Genomic DNA, 27,119 nt, shown 5'->3' with positions numbered 1-27,119 from the left:
CCTAAACTGTGCAAAGCATATGAACTTGCTCTAATGTCAAAATTTACAAGCTAATAAACAGGAACGAAACCATCCGACGAGGCCATTCCAACCAACTGACATGTTGCAAAGTTGGACAAAGCTAGGTTGTCAGAAACACAATATAAGCAGTTAAGCGCATGGAAAGCAAGCCTTGGATTTGCTTACTGGTTACCAACATGCATGCTTGCATACATGTACACACACGCATACACATACAAAAGCACACCGTCATCTTTGAGGAATAAATCAATGCTACAGTCCTTCAATGCTCTCTTTCCATTCCCTTTTCCCAACAACCACCAACAGTCTCCTCGTGCAAGCAGGGAGCGTTCTGATTGGCTGCTACTTGACAGCTAAATTAGTCTTCGGGTCAGTCTGCGGTTCAACCAGCTTGTGGCACACGTTTACGGAACATAAACCCTATAGAACAGAGTAGAATAGTGTATTTGCTTTTAAGCAATAAAACTCTGCACACACTCATCCAATATAGATTTTGTAAAAAGAGCAGAAAGGACCATAAATAAAACCACTTTAAAAGAACCTTCAATTCAACTTTATATTGGCTAGAGTAATCCCTCTTTATGAGTTTTTCCCTATGCCAGTAAAGGAAACTGGTCTACATGGTAAATATTACACCGAACAAAGCCAGTGATCTATTCATACGATTCAAACTCGCATTAGGCCAGTAAAGCGGAGCGGGAGCAGGAATAGAGTTAACGGGTTCCTTTCAAAATAAAAGAGGGATGCAAGACGATCTACCACTGTGTCATGGTTCTCAAGATCTGGAGAGGTCGTGGTGTGTGTATTTTTTGTCTTAGCCTCTCCCACCAGGGCGGAACTGGACCTTGATTCCCCGCCTCTGAACCCGCCCTGAACACGCACCTGTGGCTCATTCACACTGATCCTGGCAGACTACTTAAGATGGCAAGAGAGGCTGCTTCCTCGCTGGATCGTCACACTACCTAGCGTCAGTGTAGCCTAGCCCATGAAATTGTTCACTTTGATCTCCTAGAGTTTCCTCCTGACATTGTTTTTTTTCCTCTGTGTACAGGCCTTCTAGACTCCCTGCCCGTCTTCCCTGCCGTCTGGATTTCTGTGGATGTGTGTGAGTGAGCGTGAGCTTTTTGGTGTGGACATTTGGAGTGAGTTACGGATCAAGTTGAAGAAGAGCGAGTGTGTACCCCCGTCTTGGACCTTCCCTTCGGACCCCGCCCTACTCCCTGGAGCCCCGCGTTATCTGTTCCACTGTATATATGTATATATTCTCACTTGGTGTCACATTGCAAATAAACCCTCACCTTCTCTCTAAACTTCAGAGTCCTGCGAGTGAGTCCTCTGCCTACTAATCTGTGACACACTGTCTGGGCTAGTGTACTCCACGTGGGTGGCAGCTTGTTCTTTTTTCCCTGTTTAAAACTTTCTCCTCATTTGATGTGGAATATTTTGAATCACATTCATATTTATTTTGTGCTGATACCAGCCAGAAGACTGGTTCTTTTTATGTGTCTGTCAATTACGAAAAGGGTGGGATTCTGGACCTTTATTTTGGAAAGAAAGGGAACGGACCAATCCAAAACACCCACACTTGTTTGACAGTAGCCAGGTGTTGTGCAACACCGGCAAAAGGGTGAAAAGGCAGGCTTACACAAGGAGTGGGCTTTGCCTTAACATACATGACACCTGTCTGGGTTAGGAGTCCTTGTTGGGATGTCGTTGCTGTCTTGGTAGCGCATATCATCCCCTTTTATCCTCAGACATCTTTGGTTCAGACCCTCTAGAAGTTCATTTTTCTCTTGTCTTTACATCACTCGACCAAATCTAGTCAACTTATTTGTTGTGACAAATTAAAGCACGAATCATCTTGATTTAATAAAACCCTCTTTACCTTCATCACTAAGCTACAATGGATTTTGGTGTGGAGAACTCACGGGAAACCTCTGATAGCAGGGAATCAGGTACTGCAGATCTTGAGATGACCGCAGAGGCTCAGAGACCCACATGGAGCGGCCGGCTGGAGTTCATCCTGTCCACGGTGGGTTACGCCGTGGGACTCGGTAATGTTTGGAGATTCCCGTACCTGTGCTACAACAGCGGTGGAGGTAAGAGTGCTAAAGACACGGAGCACGAAGCAGACCGTAAACATAGCAGCAGCTACTGGTTTTTTTTTTTTTTTTTTTTTAGTTTATTAGGCTTCTGCATGGCGGGACTGAAAAATCATCATTGAAGGAAACTGCTTCCAGGGCCTAATCCGTGGATCGGCTTCCTCCGAGGCGTGGGCGTCTATCAGCAGAGATTGTCCCTTAATCTGTAACACAGTCAAATATATTCTCAAGTAACATTCAAGCATGCCATTCAGCGTGTTAGTACGAGCTCGGGAGCAGCTTGGGAGAACAAGAAAACAGACTGCTTCAGGTTGTCTTCCCAAATCGACTCAACTTTATTCTCAAGTACAACAGTTTATATAGAGGGAAAAATTCACGAGTCAGCAGATTCTCAGTTTAAACCAGTACAGACCAAGATAAGGGAGCGTCTTCCTGCCCTTGGGTGAAGAAGCACCCTTTGTATAGTTTATCAGTTCAGCTACAATTATGATTATCTCAGCGACATATTTTCAAGGCACGAAATAAAGAGTTCTTTCATTAGTGAATTCTGAAACAAACCATCTGGCCTTCAACAGGCGTCTCCTAAGAGATTTAGAAACTAATGTAGCTGAGGGAGTGATCTCTGTGGTATTTCAACCTTGTACCAGCCTGTGATTCTCACACATCAATTCTTGGGTCAAAGAGAAAAATAACTAAAACAAAGGGGCCTTATTGAATGACAGAGTTTTCCTGTATAATGTCACTATAAAACAATATCCAGTAAATGCTCCCATGGTACTAAAATACCTAACAATCATCATATGATATGATTGGTTACCTGCACTCCATCATTTATCGTGATTCTTCAGTTATGTAACAGTGACTGTGTAGTCTGTTAAACAGTAGATTAACATTGAAGTGGTCAGCAAGGGTTATTTAGTTATTTACTGATTTGTTTTTTATGGATTTTTTTTATTTGTTTCAAAATAACTGGTAATATAAAATTGAATGAGAAAATGCAAAGACAATAAAAAGGGTTTAACTCTTAGTGACTTTAATATTTCATACTTACTTCAATAAATAAGTAGAAATGGGCACAAACATAAAAGAAATACATTTTCTGTACATTTCAGATTTACTTTTAGTTATGTTTTCAGTTATGCTTTTTTTCATCATTATTTCGTCAATAATGCTCAGATACACTTTGTTCAAACTTTTACACCCGCAATTACAGTTCCTGCTATTTTTCCTCATGCACATATTTGAAAAGTGGCACATGCATGTGCGTGGGTTCCTTAAGCACAGTGACAGAAACGTTCAAATCTGGGGCTGAAATGACATTGCTCTGGTATAAAATATCATAATCATTTATCATAATAATAAAATATTTGACACCAGCATTTAGGAAATAGAAACTGAGCATCAGCTGTATGCTTTTTGATAATCATCACAAAAAAATTATACAAGCAAATTCTGCCTCTAGTGGAAATTGTACTCTGTTGCATAAATGGTAAAATGGTAAATGGCCTGCATTTGTATAGCGCTTTTCTAGTCCTTAAGGATGTCATGGTTGGCTGTGTGGCAGGCAGGCAGGAGTGGTGGACCCAAGGTGCAGGACTCTTAGGAAACGAGGTTTCAACTGAAAATGCAGCTTTATTGCTGGAACAAAACTTCAACATAAAATAAAACTCACAAAAGCAAACAAAACTCTAAACTGAGATGCAGGAGGACTGGAAATCATGAACACACAGCAAGTTGAGGGTGAACAGACGTTAACGACGCGACACTGACACAGAGAAACACAGGGCTTAAATACACAGACGGCAGTAATCAAGGGATGAGAGACAGGAGGGGAACACACCTGGGAGAAATCACAGCTGACGAGACAGGGGAAACGTAAACTGAACACACTCACATATGACACAGACCTTCACAATAAAACAGGACACCAGACAAGACGCTGAACTAAACAGATTCACAAACAGACGGGGTGACACCATAGACAGAGATACAGACCGAATATAACACGTAGAACTCAAACAACAATAATAATCATGATGAACTGGAAAATGATAATAATAAACTTAAAGCGCTGGGTCACCGACCCAGGACCATGACAAAGGACCCCAAAGCGCTTTACACTACATTCAGTCATTCACCCATTCACACACACATTCACACACTGGTGATGGCAAGCTACATTGTAGCCACAGCTGCCCTGGGGCGCACTGACAGAGGCGAGGCTGCCGGACACTGGCGCCACCGGGCCCTCTGACCACCACCAGTAGGCAAACATGGGGTTAGTATCTTGCCCAAGGATATTTGGCATGCAGCAAGGAGGCAGCCTGGGATCGAACCACCGACCATAAATGATCAGCAAAACAAGCAAGCAAAGGAACAAACACTAACTTCTAAACAGCGTAGAAGCTGTCTAGATTTTGTTAAAGAGGATATTCAGCAGTTACTTACTTAGTTATTATAAATATATGACTACTATAAAACAATCACTGTGAGCTTACAATTGTCATCTGGACATTGGCAGCAGTATTTATTTGGAATTTTCTGCAGCTGGTTTATTCAGAAGAGCTGTAAACCTGCTAAATTTTGTTTTCTTCAGGTGCCTTCCTGATTCCTTATCTTACCATGGTGCTCGTGTGTGGCATTCCTCTGCTCTTCATGGAGTTTACTGTTGGGCAGTATACTCGTTTAGGGCCTGTGCATGCTTTCGCCAAAATCTGTCCCTTGTTGAAAGGTAAGTTACTATCCAGGACTTATTTATTTTTGTTGTTGGACCACCTTTAAAACACGTTTTTTCTTCGTATGCATTTATAATAGATTTCAAAATCCAAAACCAAGAGTCCAACTCATATATTTGCAGACAAATATTTAATTATTAGCCAACAGCACCAGAAACTCCAGCTGATCAATACAGAGTCTAAACAGTGAGTTCTAAAATGGACTGCCCTACCAACCCAGGTAACTGTAGAAGAGGTCAGACAAGCTTGATGTATTTAAAATTTGTAGCACAATGAAAACACAAGATTATATCTGTGTTTATTTCAAAGATAATTGCTGTCAACATTAAAACATAGCATATGAATCAGACGACACACAGAAATGGAAAAAAGAAAAGTCTTCAGCCAAGGATGAGTTAAAGCTGCAAAGGGGTTAAGAAACACAAACAGCAACACACTTTATAAAGACAACCAAGCACAAAGTGCAGTCAACCCATGTATGAGAGTGAGATGGTTTGAAATCTTGCCACACCCTGACAGAAGCAAGTTTTTTTTAAAAACTTGACAATCATGAAAAACGGGAATAATTTATGTAAAACATGACAGACCTCATGTGTGGATTTTCTGCTTTCCTCCAGCCATGAAGCCCACATTACCATTCAGTGTAAAGTAAAAAAAGGATCTCAGATAAATATTATTTATCCATATTTAGCCACGGTGAAGGCATGCAGGTGTCTTAACAAATTTCCCACGTGTGGGACTAATAAAGGTTATCTTATCTTAATGCTTTGGTTTGAATAAATCCTGCTTTATTTTCTTTCATATTTTTTCATGTTGATGGATGAGAACTTGTTTAGCCAAATTTTCAACTTCTGTGACTGCATGTATTTTAACTTTTGTGAGGTATGATTGAACCTTTCAAACCATCAAGTTGACGTCAGTAAAATCCGTGATAATTAAGTCAATCACGAGCGACTGAAGATGTTCTCTCTGAGTCTGCATTAGTTCATTAAAAAGGCCAATAAAGTGGATCAGTATATTCCTTAAAGTTCGATTGTTGTTAAAAAAAATATAGAAGCTGAGACATTCCCACAGTTTTACATCTCCAGAAAATGAAAAGTATGGACTCTGAGAGGACCAACAGTCTGTCCAAATCCCTCTAAATCAAACAAGAGACCAGCCATCAACAATCTCTACTTGTGGGTGTGAAATGACAATGCTTTCTCTCTTGTTCTAACTTGAGGATTTTTCTCCATAGTTTTCTTATCTCCTTAAGGACAGAGATTATCTACCCGGTCAAAACGTTTGGGTCCTTCACTTGATTTATCGCTCATTTCTTCCTGGTTAATGCTCTGTGCTAAACAGGGGCCCAAAGCAGGTAGTCTTTTTTTTGTATATTCTTCTGAATGACTCACCTGTGCAATTTGAGTGCAGTTTACTGTCATGTACCTGTGATCCATGATGCAGCTTCCCAGCTTCCCACAAATATAGCAAATATACCCATGTCTGAGTTATCCACTAATCCTTAATCCTAGCAATACTTTAATTACTCTGCCTTGCTTTTCTTTAGTTGAACTGTTTCAGATTTTTTGGCAGTGTGAAATAATATAATATGAAATAATATTTAGTGTGAAAGAGGCAAACAGGTGATAACAAAAGGAAGTAGAGCTCACTTACTAAGCAGTGGTTTGCACTGATCCTGGAGATTAGAGGGTTTTCCTTTGCTCAGAGCTGTTATTCAGCTGCCTCCCCCTCCACATTTTACTACATGGAGACATGTATATTTTACAGACATGGATCTGTGGCGCGTGGCATTCCAGCCTTTCGACAATGAGCAGCAGCTGTGCAGAGGTGGCAGAAATACAGGCTTTCTTTACTTAAGTAGAAGTACAGACACAAGTGTTAAAAAATACTCCAGTGAATGTTTAATCTTACATAAACAGCAGAAATTCACAAAAAGTCCATAAAAAAACAACTGGCAGACAAAAAAAGTGCAAAAGTTGGAAATCTCAAGGTGCAAAACTGTGTCTCTTAATCCTCAGTACCTTTGCTTAGATGACCAACAGTCTCTATTTAGGAAACAGACTAGAAAATGAAGAAAAGCAACTGTACAAGTGTTAAATTACAGACTTTTAGCTGTCATTTAAGTGACTTTCCCAAAGCGCACAAATAAGTGTATTCTGAAAGATGGCAGCATAGTCTTCTAACCATTGATCTCGACACATAAAACGGTCTGACTCAGCAAATGAACAGATTTTTTTGTTGTATTTAAAAGGGCTGATATTTCAGCTAATTAATGACCCTGTATACCTCTTCCAGATGGGAGCTCTTTAACCGAGTCATTGTTCTGAATTCCCTGAGGAGGAGGCTGAAACTTGCATTTGGTATTTACACATATACTTGCCCCAGTCTGAAACCTGACACGCAGCTCAGAACCACAGGTGTTAAAAGACTGAATAATTTACATCTGCTGAATGGCTTTGATCTCACCTCACTCAGTAGTCTTGTTGTTCAGCAGGTGAATATAAAAGGCGTAATTTCTACTCAAAGGCCCCAGGAATTTGTCTCGTCTGTGGCTGTGTATTGGGGAAACTGGGCAGAGGTTATTAATGATACTGGCTCTTCTCTGGTTGTTCTACAAAAGATATATGCCATTGTTATCAGGCCCAAGTATATGGCACTCAGTAATGCTTTGGGTATGAGAATAAAGCAACGCGTACAGCTTCTTTCCCACAGTTGGCACGACTCCTGTAGAGCTGTCTCTCACTACTCTCTTTATCCCCACGTGTCACTCTGCAGGTGTTGGTCTGACCACAGTTGTTATCTCCTTCGTTTTCTGCACCTATTATAATGTGCTCATGAGCTGGGCACTTTACTATTTATTCAACTCCTTCGGAATGGAGACTCTGCCCTGGAAGTCCTGCAACAACACCTGGAATGCTGTTGGAAATTGTTCGAGTGGCTTTCCTGGCAATGATACCCACCTGCAGTCTGCTAGCCAACAGTTCTTTGAGTGAGAAGACATCACTTCCTTGCAGCTCACTCTGTATGGCACTTTTGTGCTGTATAAGCAGTGCTCGCTCAAATCATGTTGTGTTCTTCTTCTTAAAGTTACTGAAAACCGTCATTAGTCATTAGCAAAGTGTCTTTGACCAAATTTAAAGCAGTTTTTGTTGTTTAACTCAAAATGTTTTGTAGTTTTTTCTTCTCTCTGTGAGTGCATTGTACTGCATGCTGGTCAGGCTTTACTAATATGTTCTAATCGCAGTTATCTCGAATTTTCTGGGTATTTGAAGATACTTTAGTCGCATGTTTTTCTTTCCTTTTCACAGAAACAGACTTCTGGAAAAGACTCGCGGTATTGAAGAATTAGGTGGTCTTCGTTGGGAACTCTTTGGGTGTCTTGTCTTTGCTTGGGTTATTGTGTACTTATGTATATTTAAAGGAGTTAAATCCACAGGAAAGGTGAGAAAAATGACTTTTGCTGTGTCATGGTGATTGTGATGAAGGTTTTTTTTTTAGGGGGATTTCAAGTTGACATTCACCATTTGGTTTTTTTGCCATTTTTTCTATAGGTAGTATATTTCACTGCTGTGTTTCCATACTTCATCCTGTTTGCCCTGCTCATCAACAATGTGCAGCTTCCTGGAGCCAAGAATGGTATCCTCTATTTTGTCACACCGGTGTGGAGCAAACTGTTTGAAGTGAAGGTGAGACTACTTATCTCTGGGATGTTGGTTAAACATTGGTACCAAAACCCAATTTGTACTAGTTTGTACTGGTCTGCGTACAAAAACAAATCAGGTCACCTTTTTCTTTCTTTGAAGCTTGAAGTGTCCCTTTTGAAAGAGTAGGCTTTTAACTTGTGTCTGTTCAAGGGTCAATCTTAAAGCATGCCAGACCCGACCTGAAAAGGTTATTTCAGCCATGGACTCTTTAAACGTTGAGATTGTTGAGATTGTTCCTTGGCCACATACAGTGATTTGAAAAGAAAAGCATGTAGAAACTAGAGATGGCACGATACCACTTTTTTATGTTCGATACCAATATCATAAATTTGGATATCGGCCGATACCGATATGAATCCGATATAGTGTGTTTTTAATCAATAAAAGTTTTTTTAATATCTTGCTGCATTTCTTATAAGTTCATACGCAAGTTTAAAAACAAACAAACACTAAAGCTATTCTGTTATACCTGTATGCAAAAAATACACTGCACCCAAAATATTTCATAGTTCAGCAAAACTGATCAATCTAATAAACTTAAACCTACTCCATCCTCCCTATTCTGGTATTTTAAAGAATAAGCAACCTAACTAATAGGGTTGCAAACTCCCAGCAAAAAAAAAAAAAATAGGGAACCACCCTCCACCTCATGATGCTTAATCAACATAATCAACTTTAATTTGATGCAGGGTGAAAAAAAAAATGCACAGAAATCAATTATTTTTCAAGAATAATTAAATAGATTCAACATCTTTCTTCAACAGAACTGCAGACTGCACAGATGGTACCTTCCCAAAGGAAAAAGTACTATAGCTTACTAGGGTATATTAGACTTAATAGTTACTATATACAGTAATGGACTTCTATACATTTTACATCAGATTAAAACTTTGGGTGTAAGATTCGGATAATTATTTATTAAAAGCTAGACATTTTAAAGGAGAATAATTCAGATAATTATTTATTAAAAGCTAGACATTTTAAATGAGAATAAGAAAGAAAAGTATGTCTTTGTGCACCCTTTTCCCTGTTAATGCCCTATCGGCCCCCCTGGCTAAACTTTGCTGCACAGTTACCAGCCGTCAGCTAAGTAGAAAAACGATCCTGGTGTAGAAAGTAATATTAAATAAATTCTAACAACAGATTATCAAGCTTAAACGTGCTGCTGTTGTTCAGCCTCTGGTTTCCTCTTTCTGGTGCGAAGTGGGCGATAAACAAACAAGAGAGACGGATTCACGACAGAAAAGCCGATCAGCTGATCATTAATCAGTTTCATGATTGAAGTAGCAGCAGGAGAGGGAGGGAGAGAGAGAGGCAGGTCTCGCACGCCACAGCCGCTCTATCACGTGAGGCGCACTGCTCCGACGTGCTACGGTTATGAGCCGAGATATGCCATGTCACAAGTTTTGTGAAGTGCTTTTTTGATATTTAATGGATCGATTACATTTTTTATTTCTCTCCGATATCCGATCCAGTAATTTAGGTCAGTATCAGACGGATCGGTCCATCTCTAGTAGAAACTGCTGCAAAAAAATACCCAAAGAACTACAACTCTATAGTCTTTCCTTAACATGATAATTGTTAAAAATTCTGCAACAATGATGTGAGAAATTGATAAAAGAAAACAATTACTTCAGTTATCGCTGCTAAAGATGCTTCAAGCTATTGAATCATAGGTGTAGTTATTCCTGAAATCCTTGTTTTTCACATGACTGTAAGAAGAGAAAATATGTATTTTTAAAAGCAAACACTCTCAGACAGACTGGCTCACCACCAGAGATGGGCGACATGTTACTGTAATCCGATTACTTTTTTCAAGTAACGAGTAAAATAAGGGATTACTATTGCAATTAGATTACCGTTACTTTCCTGTAGGAACGCTGCGTTACTGCGTTACTAAAACCGTGAGTTTTTTGCGAGAATGTCTCATGACAGTGATGTAAGCGAGTGCTACCTTCCTGACAACAGCTGTGTGCAGATCAACAATGGATAATATATCGAGTGCAGGAGAGAGTATGAGCGTGCAGCGTTTAAAGCGTGGAAGTACTGACCTTACTTTAAGTTTGATTCCATAAAAAGTGACAAAAGTGTTAACACAAAAAATATTTTATTTTGTGTGCTGGAATGTGCAGAAAATAGGTTTAAATAGGTTTAAATGTTAAACAAATTTCTTCCAGTCAGAGAATGTTGCATATAATAACATTTTTGCTTGATGCATAAAGTTAAAAAATTTAAACTAATAAAACAAGTTTTAAAAACAGACTTTTCCATTTGATTACATGTTGTATGATGGATTATGCAGAAAAAGTAGAATTGGGAGAGAGAGAAAAAGAAACAAATCTTGGCAGAAAATCAGTGAGGATAGGAAGACCATGACAAATACCTCTTCTTCTCTTTCTTTTGACTGGGTCCTTTAAGGATCATCTGCCTCTATCTCACCTTATCTGTAGTATCTTCCTCTGTCACACCAATCCTCTGCATGTCCTCCTTCACTACGTCCATCATACAGACAACAATCAGGGGTCCTGCTGCCAGCGCCCCAGTGCAGGCCACCACAGACCACCACAACAGGTCACATGTTAATGGGTATTATGGTTAGTTTCATTGTTTGTAATTAGTTATTAGCAACAATAGCTCCTAAACTGCAGGCAGTGTACAAAGATGTTTGACATGACTTTGTTCGCTGAAAATCACAACGTATAGATTTCTCATCTGATTTCACTCAAGACTGTTCACCTCTGCAGGAAGATGCTTATAAAGAAAATACATTTCCATGGCCTTCAAATCCAAATCAAATGAAACCATACTCGTATCAATCTTCGGCTCTCCTCTGTCTATATCACAGGTTTGGCTTAATGCAGCTGCCCAGGTGTTTAACTCACTTGGAATAGCATTTGGCTCGATGATTTCAATGGCAAGTTACAACAAGTTCAACAACAACATTCTCAGGTAAGCATTCATAACACTCTGTCTAAAAAAAGCTCAAACAGAGTGGAAAAAGCAGTCATTTTTTAATAAGATGGACACAAAATGCTGAAAAAGAACAGTGTGGGTTCACTTGACTTCAATACACAATAAATTAAAAGATGCTGTATCACCCTCTTTCTTGTAGTTAATACAGACACAGCATGTTACTGTAAACTTGACAGTTTCCTTGATGAACAGCAGTGGTCTTGGTTGCCTGTGATTTGAGGGCATGTGGTTATATAGCTGTTTTGCTCACAGCAGGTGGGGAACAAAGTTAAATTATTTATGGAACAAATTGTATTTTCTTTCAAAATTTGCTTTGCTGTTAAAGATCCTGGGGTGCTAATGCTGCATGTGCACCACTGAAGGTCTCAGACATTTCTGATAAAGTGCGAGCTTGACAATAACACGAGAGCAATAAACTACATTTCACAGACATTGTCCTTTTTCTTTACCAGGGATGCATTGATTGTATCAGTGGCCAACTCTTTCACTAGTATCCTGGCTGGCTTCGTGATCTTCTCAGCTGTCGGTTACATGTCTCATATACATAACCTCCCAGTGGACAACATAGCTACAGATGGTGAGTCGCTGAAAACAACATCAGACTTGTAGCTTTGTTTTATCTTGAGGACTTTAAAAAGAAGAGAGATAGATCATCATAGTTCAAGACTGGAGACAGATCCCAGGCTTGTTTTAAGAGCTGATGTTTGTTTTCCTTGTCCTTGGAACATGTCTCTTCTTTCCATGGAAAATAAAGGCATATTTCAGGATGTGCACATCTGGATGCAGTTTCCTAAAGTGGCTCCCGACTAATTATATAAGGAAAATTCACTGTATTCACTATAAGGAGTACTATTCATCAACTGCCTGTACAAACAATTGTGTGTCTGTTGCTGTAAGTAGAGTAATCTAACTGCACTGTGGCAAATTCAGTTTTCATACTATAGTCGAAACTGCAAGACTTTCTCAGCTTAATGAACAGTACTAAATCTTTCAAGTGCCCTTTTTGAGTACCTAACTTGTGTATACATGCCTGTGTGAGAGAGTGTAGTTGAATTTAGTTAAGTGTTGTTAAGTGTTTAAGCAACATTTAAGCATCAGCAGTCAAGCAGTGAGTTATTAAAGACAGATTGCGTGTGTTCAGATAAAATCCTCTGATCTCAATGTCAAATTGTTCCTGTCAGCTGTCATCAGATGTTAGGTCTGATTCACTTTGAAAAATCACTTTGCTCTTAATTGGTTGAACTTTCTTCACAAATTGTAATTTTTAATAAGTGCCCCTTAGACAAGAATGCTTGATTGCAGTTTGTGCTGGTTAGATACACTATATTACCAAAAGTATTCACTCACCCATCCAAATCATTGAATTCCAATAACTTCCGAGCACCTAGGCATTCAGACTGCTTTTACAAACACGACTGAAAGAATGGGTCGCTAACTTTCCATCGCTACAGAACTACGGGGCAATGAAATGGGTTTTTCTATGTAAGGGCTTTTTATCTAACACACATACACATTCATAGAGCAACATGGGGTTAGTATCTTTGGCATGGAAACTGGAGCAGATGGAGATCGAACCACCAACCTTCTGGTCAGTAGGTGACTTGTGCTACCTCCTGAGCTTTAGCCCACGTGGTGTAAAGCACAGCACCACTCGACTCTAGAGTAGTGGAGACATGTTCGCTTGAGTCACAAATCACGCTTTTGCGTTTCTGATGGATGAGTTTGGGTTCGATGGTTGCCAGGACAACGGTACTTGACTGAATGCATTGTGCCAAGTGTAAAGGTTAGTGGATTGCGGTGTGGGGATGTTTTTCAGGAGTTGGGCTCACTCCTTGGGTTGGGTTATCTTTGTCAAATGTTTAAACGTATTGGATGATCTGAAACATTCAAGTGTTGCAAATAAGTGACATATTAAGAATCAGAGAGGGGGCAAATATTTTTTCACTGTACACTAGTTTTGTTCTCTCGTCCTCCCGAGTCTCCAACTACAGTCTTGCAGTGTGCTTCTTTAAGCTGCCGCTAATTTCTACGTGCAGGCGAAATCTTATTGTCTAGCTATATGATTCCAGGGAGTTCAGGAGCTCATGTCATGAATGAAGGACCTTGTTGTGCTTTGTTACACTTTAGTTAGGGTTATCTTAAACATGTCTGAGCCCTTTACTTCACTATAAACTGAGCTAAGCTAAATATTTATCTCATAACTCTTGCCAAGCAAAGAAATATGTGCATGTCACTGAATGGATCCCAGTTTATATTTTAACAGAACTCAAAATATGCTCCAAATAACACACATTTAAAGTACAGCTCAGTACAGCACAGCCAACTTAAGCTGGAATAGCAACGGATATCCTGCATTTGTATATGTCTGCATTGTAAAATAGCAACAAGTCCTCTGTTGTGTTATATTTCAGGTGCTGGTTTGGTGTTTGTTGTGTACCCTGAAGTTCTTTCAACCATGCCAGTCTTTCAGCTATGGGCCCCACTTTTCTTTATCATGCTGTTGTGTCTGGGCGTGGACAGTCAGGTAAACATCTAAACATCTGCAGCGCTGTACACTTAATTTTTTACATCAAACTTTAGCTTTTGCACTTTTGAATATAAAGGAAACATTTGCACACTTGTATCAAAAGAGGTCTCTTACCCTCACTGTGGTTTGCCTTTACTGTTTGGATATTTTATTACCATACTACTTTTGCTTTAATATAAAAGGCTTGAATGTAAATATACAAGTGTTAAGATGAAGCTAAGATGGATCAAGAGAGATAGAGCATGCAGGCTGAGAAGCCTGGAGAATGCTCGTCTGTCTGAGTTGAGCTGGTAGGCTGAGTGCTAGAGAACTGAGGGCTGAGTATTGCCATATCTGCCACTCACAACACAGACAGTAAGACAGACAGGCTAAACAAGGAGAAATATGTACGACATCTGAATGACTGTGATTATGATTTAAAACTCCAAGGTCTGCAGATAACCATTAAGTTTGTATTAAATCTTTTGTTCTGCAGTTTGGCACAGTTGAGGTAGCTGTGACATACATAAAGGATGAATTTGGAGTCAAAGTTCTGCCGTTCCTGAAGAGAGAAGAGCTGCTGGTCCTGGCTGTGTGCTTTGTTTGCTTTGTACTGGGGATTCCTCACATTACCAAGGTACAGTATGTAAGACACTTCTCAGGGAAACACATTTGGGGATGTGGTAAGAGTCACTGTTTTGTCATGTAGGTCTGTCTTTTACTTACAGGGAGGTATCTACGTGTTTCAGCTGATGGACCACTACACTGCTGTGGTTTCTCTTGTGTTCTTGGCTTTCTTTGAGGTTGTTGCCATCTGTTGGATCTTTGGTAAAATTCACATGAAGTTCACTTTTTCGTTTATGTTTAAAAAAAATAAGGGGAACACTTAAACAACACAATGTAACTCCAAGTCAATCACACTTTTGTGAAATCAAACTGTCCACTTAGGAAGCAGCACTGACTGACAATCAATTTCACATGCTGTTGTACAAATGGAATAGAAATTATAGGCAATTAGCATAAGACATTCCCAATAAAGGAGTGGTTCTGCAGGTGGTGACCACTGACCACTTCTCAGTACCTATGCTTTCTGGCTGATGTTTTGGTCACTTTTGAATGCTGGCGGTGATTTCACTCTAGTGGTAGCATGAGGCGGAGTCTACAACCCACACAATTGGCTCAGGTAGTGCAGCTCATCCAGGCTGGGACATCAATGCGAGCTTTGGCAAGAAGGTTTGCTCTGTCTGTCAGCATAGTGTCCAGAGCATGGAGGTGCTACCAGGATACAGGCCAGTACATCAGGAGACATGGAGGAGGCCATACCCACATAGCAAGCAGGTCTGGCCCAGATCTGGCAACAAGCCGGCACTGCTGGTTGACTTCTGGCATGATAAGATGTATGTCATCCAGATATGGGCTGGGCTTGGCATAGATGGCACTGTCTATGCGATGGCATGCCATATCTGGCTCGATTGTGCTTGCTTTGTGGGTTATTTTTAATATTTTTGTGGACACCTGCCAAAACGCTTTGCAAGAAGGGGTTAAATAATTAAACTCTTTCTTTTTCTCAGGTATCCCACGTATCTCCTTAATGATCAGGAGGATGCTAGGAAAAAGTCCAAATATCTACTTCCGAGTCTGCTGGCTGCTGCTCTGCCCCATGTTGGTGCTGGTGAGTCCTGTTTAAATAATGCACCTAAAACCACCAGTAAAGTAGTTAATAAGACTGTTCTTCATTTCTCTATATAGTGCATACTGGTTTCCAGCATTATTCAGTACACTCCTCCTCACTATGGGAAGTACGAGTACCCAGTGTGGGCTGAATGGGTTGGCTGGGGCGTCTCTTTGGTCTCTATAGTATGGATCCCATTTGGTGCAATACAAGAGATCTATAACAATAAAGGATCCCTTCTTCAGGTAAGCAAATATGATTGTACAGACTTTGGCTTATTTATTTGATATGTTTACTTTTTTTATTCTAGCATGTTAATTAGCAAACTTTAAACCTAATCCAGTGGCATTGCTTTGTTCCTGGATGTGACAGAAACTTATGTATTATCAAAGATTTGTTTTTTAAAATGTTTGTTCAAATGTTGACCTGCTGGTGGATCAGAACATGACTAAAGTCAGTCTGCCTAATCTTCTGGGAACTAGTGTCACATTTTCACAGTAGTGCGGTAAAATGTTTGTGAACAAACACGGCCATTGACTTTTGAATCATGCTGATAAAAAGGGCAGTGTTCGGTGATGGGTTAGTGGCTCCAGTGACAGTCAGATATTACGGATAGTCCTTTTGCTGATTATTTATTTAAATCTTTGCTTGAACATTACTTTCAAACTGATGATTGCTTAAACCTTACCTTCTTTAATCCCCAGAGACTGAAAACAGCTATGACTCCGACAATAGACCTGAATGTTATGGCTCACCTGCCGGAAAAACAAAACCTTGACAACCTGGCGTCTGAAAAATTACTCAGTTCGGTGCCACCTCTGACACATTGACCACATACAAGGCCACTGACCCTGACTTTAATGCACTTGAGAAGACCAAAACAGACTAGATTAATCTTACTGATCAAGACAAAAGAAGATGAAGTATTAAACTACAACCAAAGTAGAAATATCACTCTGTTTGAAGTGGACATTTTGCAGAAACGTGCCATTTTTTGCAATTATTTTGTGTGGCCATCCACAGTCCCACTCCTGTAGCCCCTTGAGAAAATGTATTGCCTACCTCTGCTATAAAGGATAAGCTGGTCTAACCATGAGAGGAAGGTTTGATTATATTTTTAACCAAACTGAAGCTGGCAACCCACAAGAGTTTAGACGTTATAAGTGGGGCCTTTGAGCTAGTGCTATAAACAGAATCTAGGTAACAAGTCTATAATAACTTCAGTGGGGAAGGACTTATTTGGTAACTCAAGTTGGTTGTGTTTTGACCCCAAAACAGCTGATAATTTATGACTTTTATTTCTATTTTTTTCTTGAAGGAGAAGCCAAAAATTTCCGTTTACTAGAAATTTATCTTTAAGCTTTATCTCTAAGATTGCACTGTAGTGGAAAGTACAGTTTTTAATGTCTGATCCAGGGTCTCTAGAGCACAGTCTAAATGTAATTAACATGGTTCAGCCAGTGCTGGAACTTTAAGCCTTGATTTAACTCTGTGAGGTCTCAGTCATGACCTTATGTTCAGTCCTGTGTTCTGGAGACGTTCTGTGCTAAAAATATTTTGGTTTGTCAGTTATAATGTTCACTTTTTCGTCCTGATTGACAGAACTTGGGAGAACAATTTAAAAAAATGAAATAAATAACAGCAACACTGATAATGACTGTGACATCACGGTGTTAATTTTTTGTCTTGTTTTGTAAGTAGAAAAAATTAAATTACATATTTTTGGTAAGTAAATCACACATCAATATTGCACTGATGCCATCATATGAGATTGGCTAAAAGCTTGTGCACTACAGTACAGGCCTGAATGTCAGAATTCCTTGGTAGTTATTCAAAGAGTGCCTTTTTAGACCAAATCTGTAATGATGACGGACCGTATGAACTGAAATTAAACTAATACAAAGAAGGTGATAAGACTTTTATCAGTAGTTTTATACATTTTACAAAGTTTTTATAAATTAAATATAAATTCTGTCAACACAAGAGGTCAGTGTTTACAGTTTTTATTAATTGGAATTTTAATATGATCTGCATAAAAATTGCAAAACTCTTTTAATGTAATAACTTAAAAATATTGATAATAATAATTGATAATTTTGTTCAGAAATGTTTTAAGTCTTGCTTATATTTGATGGGCAGCCATGTGTTGTGATGTGCTGAATATATCAGGTTTCATTCTTATTTTTATTTTTTATTTTTTAAAGCCCTCCTTAAAAAAATCATATGTGTACTATGTTGTGATTTTGGGGTGCTGTCTGTGTAAAAACATGAAGTGTGCAAATGTTTATCTGAATTAATACCTCAAATGTCACTAGGGGGCAGCATAGCAGCAAAAAAAAAAATGCGAGATGAGATTTGAGAAATCTCTGCATACAGCACTTGTTATTTGTACTTGTGCTCATAATGATATATATATATACACATATATACATATATATACACACATATATATATGTGTATATATGTGTATATATATATGTGTGTGTGTGTGTGTGTATATATCTGTATAGTTATAATCACCTCAGTGACAAAATTATTAGCTTTTAGCAATCATTTGGTGAGACATCTTTATGCACTAATGGGACTATGTGCATATGTTAGTATGGAACTGAGTAAATGGCTTCTTTGTACTGTCTACGAGTATCACCAGTACACATGTTTAGATTTAATGACTCCACTGTGAGCTGAGGTCCTGATAACTGTCTCTGTGGTCAATGCACTGAGCTGCAGAAACACTCGAGGCAAAGGAGAGCAGAGCTGAATGCAGTGCTCTAAGAGCTTTGGGAAGTTAATTATGCCCTTGCCATGGAGTGCTGCAGCAGTGGTCCTAGCAGAACTGTATGTTAATCAATACTGCCTTCCTGCTTCCCTCATGACAGAATGTGTCACAGGCACTAAATTAGCGCTGGGAGGCTGTTTGATCAATAGCTATAGACTGTGTGACCCAAGGGGAAGTAAATTAATGGCTATCCATAGCAAAGGGGAAGTGTTTGCAAGCCTGAATGGGCAATGGAGGCAAAGATGGGACACTGTCTAACTCATGTTTGGAGGTGTTAAGACATTTATATGTGCCAGGAAATGAGGTGAACCAGCAACTGATACACCTGCTTGAGGTGTTTCAGATCTTATCTTGCCTTTCTTGAGTAGCGCTAGCTTGTGTGGTGCTCCAGGAAAACCACTGGCTCAAAATATAACAGCCTGAGAAGAAACTTGAAATGTTAGCAATTTCACTTCCTCGTAAACAAGTTTTCTGTTACTTCAACATCTAACTTTGAATTTGAACTTGCAGACTACTAATAGAAAGTAAGAGGATCACATCTGGTTTAATTTTAATGAGGGTGCATGTCTCTGTGTGGGTCTGTATGTGTGCGAGAGAGGGTGAGACAGAAAATGATTAAGTAAAAGAAGTGGAGATCAAAGTTGATTATATGCCTGCTGCTACTGGTCACAGGAGTGGTGCTGAGAATAACACAAAGTAGTACATCAAAGAAGGGGACTTTTCCCTCATTATCCACTCAACTGACATACATGTGTCATGATGATACAGCTACAACTACTTAGTTTCTTAATCAAAGGAAGCCACAGGAGTATCTATGCATATGGTCTACTGTCTCAGAGGTTACATATATACTTGTGAGGAGGATGTCACCCACACATATCTAAGGATATATTGAGCAATCTTGTGAATAAAATAGGCGATGTAGCAATACAACTATGTACACACAAACCCAAGTCTGATTTTAACAGTAATGTCATAAAGGCCTGAAGTGCTGTTTTATTTCACGCCTCTGCATGCATGCATACATTCTTAACTAGTTTCTGTGTGGCTGCTGATTTGCATTGAGCACATTTTCATTTTGCAGAAACAAATCTCTAAAGCAAATCTGTTCTTCACTGCATCTGTAATGCTCATTTGCTTGCCGCTGTGGTTTATTTGATGTGCACTGAGCAAAACTTTGGTGGCCGTTGGTAAGACTGCTGCAAACAACATCAGGAACTGCTGGTTGCTTGAATGCTCAGCCTATTCAAACATTTAGCACCACTTCTGTATATAATTAACGCAGACATCATTTGTCCACCATGCGTGGAAAAGCATATTTGTTTATGTAACTTTAACTCTATATAGTGCTCATTAGTGTATCTTGGCTGTGCATGAGTATCCATATGCAGAGAAAAGCTTTTGAAGCTACTGTTGCTTGGCTTTGTGCAGATTTTGGGTGGTTTCTTTCAGGCTTAAAGTCTGTCGCTGAATGCAGCTCACCTCCTGCTGATAACAAGGCCGCAGCCCACAGCATAAGTTGTTGACCTTTGTGAAAAATGTGAACTACTGTTTGGCTCTTTTACAGATTACATTTTCTTTGACATTGTAGCCATACTACTTTACCACGTGAATGAAATTGTGGGCATACCACATCTAAACTCTTTGTCAACATTAGAGTTTATTTAGAATTTTCAGATCCACATAATTAACATGATACAAGTACAAGTTACTTGACAGGAATATGGCTAGTAAATTCTGTTATTGATATAGTGGCATGGTCCCTAAATCCATGGCTTAAAGGACCCTAACATACGACATGCGGAGAAGACCCGAGGGGAAGAGGAGCCCCAGCAAAAGCAAAAGAGAAAGAAGAGCACAAACCACCCACACCATGAAACTGTCTGATTCAGACTGCTCTCCTAAACTAATATAAGCAAACTAAACTAATAAACTCAAAATCTAAAAGAGGCCTACTCATAACTCCCAACTCAACTAATAATTAAGAAGTAAATGAAGAGACGTGCTTGAGCTGAGAGTGTGCTATACGCCCGCCTCCTCTGGGTTGCATTTGCAGGTGTGCAGGAGGGATGAATCAGAGAGGAGAGAGCAGGTTAATGAGATGATAGAAAATAGTAACTGGGTGGTAAATGTGCCGGGGCATTGAAGCGCATATAAAATATACAGACGGGCATTAATAAGGTACGCTGTCAAAAAGTCCTGAGAGTGAGCTGGGGAAAGAGTTGCATCTTTGCAGGTGTCTCTGAATATGCATGCACATAATAACTCATGTATAGAATGGATGTATTGCTTTGTTCATGCAGGAGCGTGGCAGAAAAAAACAGTTGTGCTTCTGCTCATGGAAAGAAACTCACTGGATTTTAGACGAGGCTGGAACAGATGCCTTGCAAAAGACACACAACATTTTCTGTGCATAGCCACAAGAAACACAATTATTTCCCCTTTTCCCATCTCCTTGGATGCAGTAATAAACTACTTTTTCTATGCTAACTTAATGAGTTTGCACAGGCATTCAGGTCTTTTTTCATAAGTGACAGAGCTGAATATGGCCCTGAGGTTTGTGGTTTTTCTGCATGCCTGTCTAAATTTGCACTCTGTTTGACTTGAGGGGGTGGTGCCTTTGCCTTTTTTCAATTTAAATAGATTTTCGTGAAACACCTCCATAATTCAGCCTCACTTGTTCTGCAGTCCATACCCCGCTTTTTTCCCAAATACGATACAATTTTCTACAAGTATTGCAAAAATATATTCTCCAAATCTACCACACTAATAAATCAAAGGAGCTTGCAAAGAAAAGCGTCTGGACTTCTTTAAGCTGCTTGAAGACGTTTCACCTCTCATCCGAGAAGCTTCTTCAGTTCTAAGGTCAAATGGTGGGGAGTCCCAGATTTAAACCTGAGGTGAAACGTGGTGTAACGAGGTGAAACGTCTTCAAGCAACTTAAAGAAGTCCAGACGCTTTTCTTTGCAAGCTCCTTTGACTACGATGACCTGGATGACTGAGAACCTTCACAGACACACTAATAAATGTAACTTCTGTGCATCCACTGTACTTGTAAAAGATTGATACAGATGACTGTCAAGGGCACAACTTTTATTTTAACTGAGTAAAGTCTATCCTACATTGTGGATGCCGACACCTCGCAGGGATTTAAACAGTCCCCAGCAGATGGTTCAGCTTTGTATTCTTGTACCATCCCCACAACACTGATGTAAAAAGCAGCAAAGGTCTAAGCACTGATCCATGGGGAACACCCCAAGCAGCCACGAGGGTGTTAAGAAAATAAATCTATAGAGCTGAGTTTTGTGCAATATTTCCACTTTTCTGTCACCCAACAAAAGGAGAACAGCAAGTTTCAACAGAAAAATCTGTATCACAGCTGTATCACAGCTCCACCAGCTCCAACATTAAAACTGGAGCTGGTGGAGCTGTGCCAACCACCCAGTAAGTAAACATGTAAAAGAGACTCCCATTTTACATAGCCAAGGTATGAGAGAACAGGAAAATTATTCATATCTTAATGTTTTTTTCCCCATACAGCCACTACTTTAAGTCTCCAACTCATACATGTGGCTAGTTAGCAGGCTTGAAGTTGTGCTTTGAGTTCATAAATTTACAAAATACAACATTTTCTAGGGAGTTGAACAACATGTTAACATCAGCGTCAAGCTTATCTCCACTATGGAGAGAAACCACTTTATAGCATTAACCTTCATGCACATTTTTTGCGGTCGCTCTCGGTCCGTTCAGAATCTGTGCAGGTGTCTGGAAGAACTGAAGCAGATCAGAGTCGGGGCCAAGCAGGGATAACTGTGTCACGCCGACAGAGGTGTGGATTCCTGTTGATCCTTATTGATTTTACTGTCAGAACAGTGCCATCATGGGTAGAAAAAAACACACACACAGAAGTTAACTTTACTTCCTTTTTGAGGTCATCTGCACTTATTTATGGCGACAGTGGCAGAAAAAGACAGAAGAGAAGGAGGATGTCACTGAGACAAATTGCACCATGAAGTGGGTCAGCTCTCCTGGGGACGTTCAGAATGGATGGTGGTGACACGACTGAGCTTCCACTTGACAGCTGCTTTGAAATCTGTATTTTTTATCATACGCATGGAGAGTAAGCGCTCTAAACAAACAAATAACACACACACACACACACACACACACACACACATTGATCTCGTATTGACTGGTACAAGTTGGTGTGTGTGTTGTTACTTTTACCATTATAAAGACGGGTTTGTCTTTGAGTTCAAGCCTCACTTAATGAGCTGTTCGACAGTAAAGAATTTAGTGTTAGGGTTGCAATTAGGTTTAGGGTTTAATATCAAAATGTCAATGAATGTCCTCACTATGATATGAATGTATGCGTGTGTGTATTTGTGTTTGTATTGCCTTGAATTTGAATATGTGTAATGTGGGTGAGAGTGATTTTAAGGGCCTATAATTATCACTCAAAGGCTGGCATTGCAGGTCTGGCTTAAGAATTTGACACTTAGCAATTTCCTGAAGAGACACGAAGTCCAAATACTGAAATGAGTTTTTGTCACATGGCATTAAAATACAAACACTAGACCAGCACAAAAAATGGAAAAAAGTAGGTTAATGCAGCATGCGGCTGGGATGAACAAATATGTTCAAATCAATAAACTGCTTTGGATGTGAAAGCATCGATGGAACGCATGAAGTACTGTAATAAGATTACAGGTTTATTATTTTTCACACACAGGGATAATGTTGTAACACTGTTTTGTAATTGTGCTGTAAGTGGCTTTGACAATACTTAGGAGGGAAGTTTATGTAATGGGGCATTTTTGTTATTTTATGTACAACATAATCTAGCTTCTGTTCATCTCATGATAATTTTATCTGCTATCCCTAAAAGAAATTTTTAAAATTCTGCCGTTTTATCTACAGTGAGTTCAATAATTTGTTGGACAAAGACACAATTTTTGTAGTTTTGCATTTGTAACACAGTGGATATTAAATCAGATATTGCAATTGAAGTGCAATTACAGGTAATTATAGCCATTTTTGTACACAGTTCCTGATTTTCAGAGGCTCAGAGTTAATTAGCTAACTGACTGACATGCAGTTTCATGGCCAGACAAGGCCTGTCCCCTAATTATTTTATAACAAATGAAGTAGACATTAGGTTGATTCAAAGTGTTGTTTTACATCTTTTCCCTGTAATTTTAAACATGAGGTCGGTGCAATTGACGGAGACCATCATTAAGCTGATAAATCAAAAAATACCTCTCAGAGAAAGACCAAAAACCAAAGTTCAAATCAACAATCTGGTACATCCTTAAAAAGAATGAATGCATTGACCAGCTCAGCAACACTAACAGGCCTGAAAGACCACAAAAGGTAGAAAGACAACTCTCAAGGAGTACTCAGGAGCATCACTGGGAAAGTCAACAATCAAGAGCTTTATGAATGTAAATACATGGTGTTTAAGTGGTGCAAATCACTGGTTACACTCAGGAGTTGGAAGGTCAGATTATACTTTTGCAGAGCACATCTACATGAGCCTGCAGAGTTCTGGAAAAAAAAATATTTGGACAGATAAACCAGGATGAACAAAATGATTTTAAGAAAGAAATATGGAGAATTCCAGCATACCAGATTATCTGTAAACATGGTAGAGGCAGTATGGTTGCCAGTAGAATCGGAGCTGTGGTATTTACTGATGTCCATGTCCATCAAATTATGGACCTAACTGTACACATGAGCCTGTCTGTTATAAATTTCTAAATGCATATGCAAACACATTTACCTATTCACTCAAACTGTAGTAGCATTTTCTCCATGACACACTCTCATCCTAATCTCTCTTACTATTTCACTTTCAGCCACAAACACATACACACATAGCCATTCGCAACTCTCCTTTGTCTTTATTGTGCACACTGTAGTCATTAATAATACAAGACTCAGTGCAGACATCAACGAAGAGGTGGAGCTTTCAGACAGCTTGGCAGATATGAGGGCCCATAACAAAGCCCCTTGAAAGCATGTGTCAAGTATTAGTCATGTTCTAGATGTCTCTGGTTCTTAAAACAAAAATGTAAGTGTATTATTCAGGTTGTTGAAATTAGCTTAAATGGAAATGTTGCTGTTCCTAACATCTGTATAATCTATTTATTATGGAGGAATGTGTCATTAGAGGCTTTAGTAAAACAAGCACATTTGTAATAAATGTAGGTGATTATCGTCAGACAAGTATGTATAAATTAAAGAAAATACAACTATCATCAAAAAGGATCAGTTATCAGCTTATCCTTGAGTCCAAGTCAACATCGGTGCCAAATTATTTGTAGAAATTCCTTCCAGGCATTTTAAAGTTAACATGAACGTGTTCACAAAAGTAGAACAGATAACAGCCCCCCAAAACATGTCTCCAGCCACGGTTGTTGCAGCCATAATACACAAGAGTGCGTTTTCATCAAGAGTGTGATTAAGTTTAAGCTGCAGCACTGTGCTTGTGATGCTGACAGCCAAGCATCACAGAAATCGGATCGGTGAGCAAAACATCCCAAATCGTGTCAGACGCATCTAATAAGATACAATCTCCAGCAGAGTCAAAAAGATCAAATGTAACTTGATGAAATAATCATGATTTTTTTCATGATGAAGGAAAGATGTAGGTCTTCGGAAACACTACCCAGCGCTGCAGCAACGACATTGAGACACCTCCTGAATAGCAATTACAGCGTGTGGCTGATTTCACAGCTTGACTCCTCCGAGCAGAGCGTTTTTGTTGGTGTAAAATCTATATTAAAAGCTGAATTTGATTGCCGTGGTGCCACTGTAAGTTGAATGCTTAAGATAACCTCATTACCAATTGATACGCATAATCAATTCAGTGTGCCCTTTAAATAATGCAGGATCTATTTTTTGGTAGTTTTCAGAAAGACTGCTGAATTATTAATGCCAGCAGTCATCACTCGGTTTTATAGATGAGGGCTGCTACCTCACTAACTCCTGCTCCACCTGCTCCTTCCTTTCACCCTTTATGAAGAACATAGCAGCCAGAACCTAATTTCTTTTACACCCTCGTCCACTACATTAACTTTATCTCCGGAGATTTCATCACCGCTCGTTATCCTACAACATTGTATGTCATGCTGCTGCCACTGCGCTTTCTGAAAGATCCCTAATCAGGTTTCACAGTGCTGCATATTTTAGCTGAAGGCTACGGTTGAATACAGAATGGACGGTGCATAACTGACCCAGATAGACAGAAACACTAGGAATTTGTTTGTGTTAATTGAGCACTTTGGCATAAACTAAATCACGGCCTATTACTGATACTTGATGCCCAACTTCCTGTAAGCGACAAAGTACAGTGTGTTCAGACTGTCATTATCAACACAAAGACTGTATAAGCGTCACAACACTGATAACAGAGTGCAAATGGATAAAATAATGACACAAACAGCTTCTCTATTCACTACGTGACCGACGTGTCACATGTAGCCCCTGAGCTTCACGCGCGCTTGAATGGCAGTAAAAAAATTACAAAAATGTAACACTTAGTAAACCCTCGCACAAAGAAATTACTCATAACGTGAGTCAGTAAAACCTGCTTATGTAACTGCAGCTCGTCCAAAGGAGCTGCCTGTGGAGGCAAGTGTTTATTGGTTTAAAGGTCAAACAGAGTGCACACCCACTGGACTTATCGATTGTCTTATTTGTGTGTCGGATAAATGAAAAATACTTCAGAAATAAATTGTGAGGTTTATCAGCAGTTAGGAAAGATAATGACACTGAAATAAAATGCATCACACTGAGGAGATTTCACTGCAGGAATTGGGTGTATCGAGTGGCCATGAGGCAGATAAAAAATCACCACAATACAAAATCGATAAACATGACCTGCGATTATCAACCGATTGAGATGTAAGCACAATCAGCAATATTGCAGGAGAAAATGGTGAAGACAGGGGCCATCTATATAGAAACCGTGGCTCAGGGGGTTGGGAAGCGTATCTGTAACTGGAAGGTCGCCGGTTCGATCCCTGGACTCGCTGTCTTGGTTGTTGTGTCCTTGGGCAAGACACTTTACCCTACTGGTGTTGGCCAGAGGGGCCGATGGCACGATATGGCAGCCTCGCTTCTGTCAGTCTGCCCAAGGGCAGCTGTGGCTACAAACGTGGCTTTCCTCCACCAGTGTGTGAATGTGAGAGTGAATGAATAGTGGCATTGTAAAGCACTTTGGGTGCCTTGAAAAGCGCTATATAAATCCAATCCATTATTATAAAGATGGCAGGCTTTAGTCAGTCTATTTGCAGTCTTTTCAACATATGCCATATGAATACCATCTATAAGATTTTGTTTCTATACAGTAGCACCAAATCTCAACACCATTCACCTGAAGATGCTTTAAACTGTAAGGTAAAGACCCTTCAATAATTGAAACAACCTCAACAATCAGACAACCCCCTATGAGCAAGCATTTTGGCAAGAGTGGGAAGGAAAAACTCCCTTTTAACAAGAAGAAACCTCCATTAGGCTCAGGGCTGGGCAGAGGTGATTAATAAACTTTGGCTCGATTTTTAAAAAGTCAGCAGTAAGACAGATAAGAGAACATTAGTCAAACACTTTAATCGCATAAT

The 27,119-nt window shown here is 39.5% G+C and overlaps 1 protein-coding gene across 3 annotated transcripts; it reads left to right on the top strand.

The window, feature by feature from the left end:
• The first annotated feature begins 1,520 nt into the window (after positions 1-1,520).
• On the top strand, positions 1,521-18,116 carry LOC146657436 (sodium- and chloride-dependent GABA transporter ine). 3 transcript variants are annotated; one of them, XM_085425499.1, is made up of 13 exons: positions 1,521-2,120; positions 4,720-4,854; positions 7,637-7,850; positions 8,170-8,302; positions 8,413-8,547; positions 11,411-11,514; positions 11,991-12,115; positions 13,950-14,062; positions 14,541-14,681; positions 14,773-14,872; positions 15,616-15,716; positions 15,794-15,961; positions 16,421-18,116. In XM_085425499.1, the coding sequence occupies exons 1-13, from the start codon at positions 1,925-1,927 to the stop codon at positions 16,544-16,546; spliced, it is 1,791 nt and encodes a 596-aa protein (XP_085281625.1). In that variant the 5' UTR covers positions 1,521-1,924; the 3' UTR covers positions 16,547-18,116. The 3 variants fall into 3 exon arrangements, with proteins under 3 accessions (XP_085281625.1, XP_085281627.1, XP_085281626.1); XM_085425501.1 differs by lacking the exons at positions 1,521-2,120; positions 4,720-4,854 and adding an exon at positions 4,888-6,215 and having other exon boundaries at positions 16,421-18,114; XM_085425500.1 differs by lacking the exons at positions 1,521-2,120; positions 4,720-4,854 and adding an exon at positions 4,888-7,221 and having other exon boundaries at positions 16,421-18,114.
• The last annotated feature ends 9,003 nt before the right edge of the window (positions 18,117-27,119 follow it).

The sequence above is a fragment of the Rhamphochromis longiceps genome, linkage group LG12 (genome assembly GCF_057381845.1).
Source record: "Rhamphochromis longiceps isolate RC_006_pf linkage group LG12, R_longiceps_female_GT1.1, whole genome shotgun sequence".
Classification (NCBI taxonomy): Eukaryota; Metazoa; Chordata; class Actinopteri; order Cichliformes; family Cichlidae; genus Rhamphochromis; species Rhamphochromis longiceps.
Note: the sequence above shows the minus strand (reverse complement) of the source record. Positions and strands in the feature narration are given on the sequence as shown.

Bases quoted from the DNA above. Each gene is read 5' to 3' on its own strand.
- LOC146657436 (XM_085425499.1), top strand. From the start codon at position 1,925: ATGGATTTTGGTGTGGAGAACTCACGGGAAACCTCTGATAGCAGGGAA. The intron at 2,121-4,719 runs GTAAGAGTGCTA...TGTTTTCTTCAG, and splicing joins GTGCTACAACAGCGGTGGAG to GTGCCTTCCTGATTCCTTAT. The intron at 14,682-14,772 runs GTACAGTATGTA...TTTTACTTACAG, and splicing joins GGATTCCTCACATTACCAAG to GGAGGTATCTACGTGTTTCA.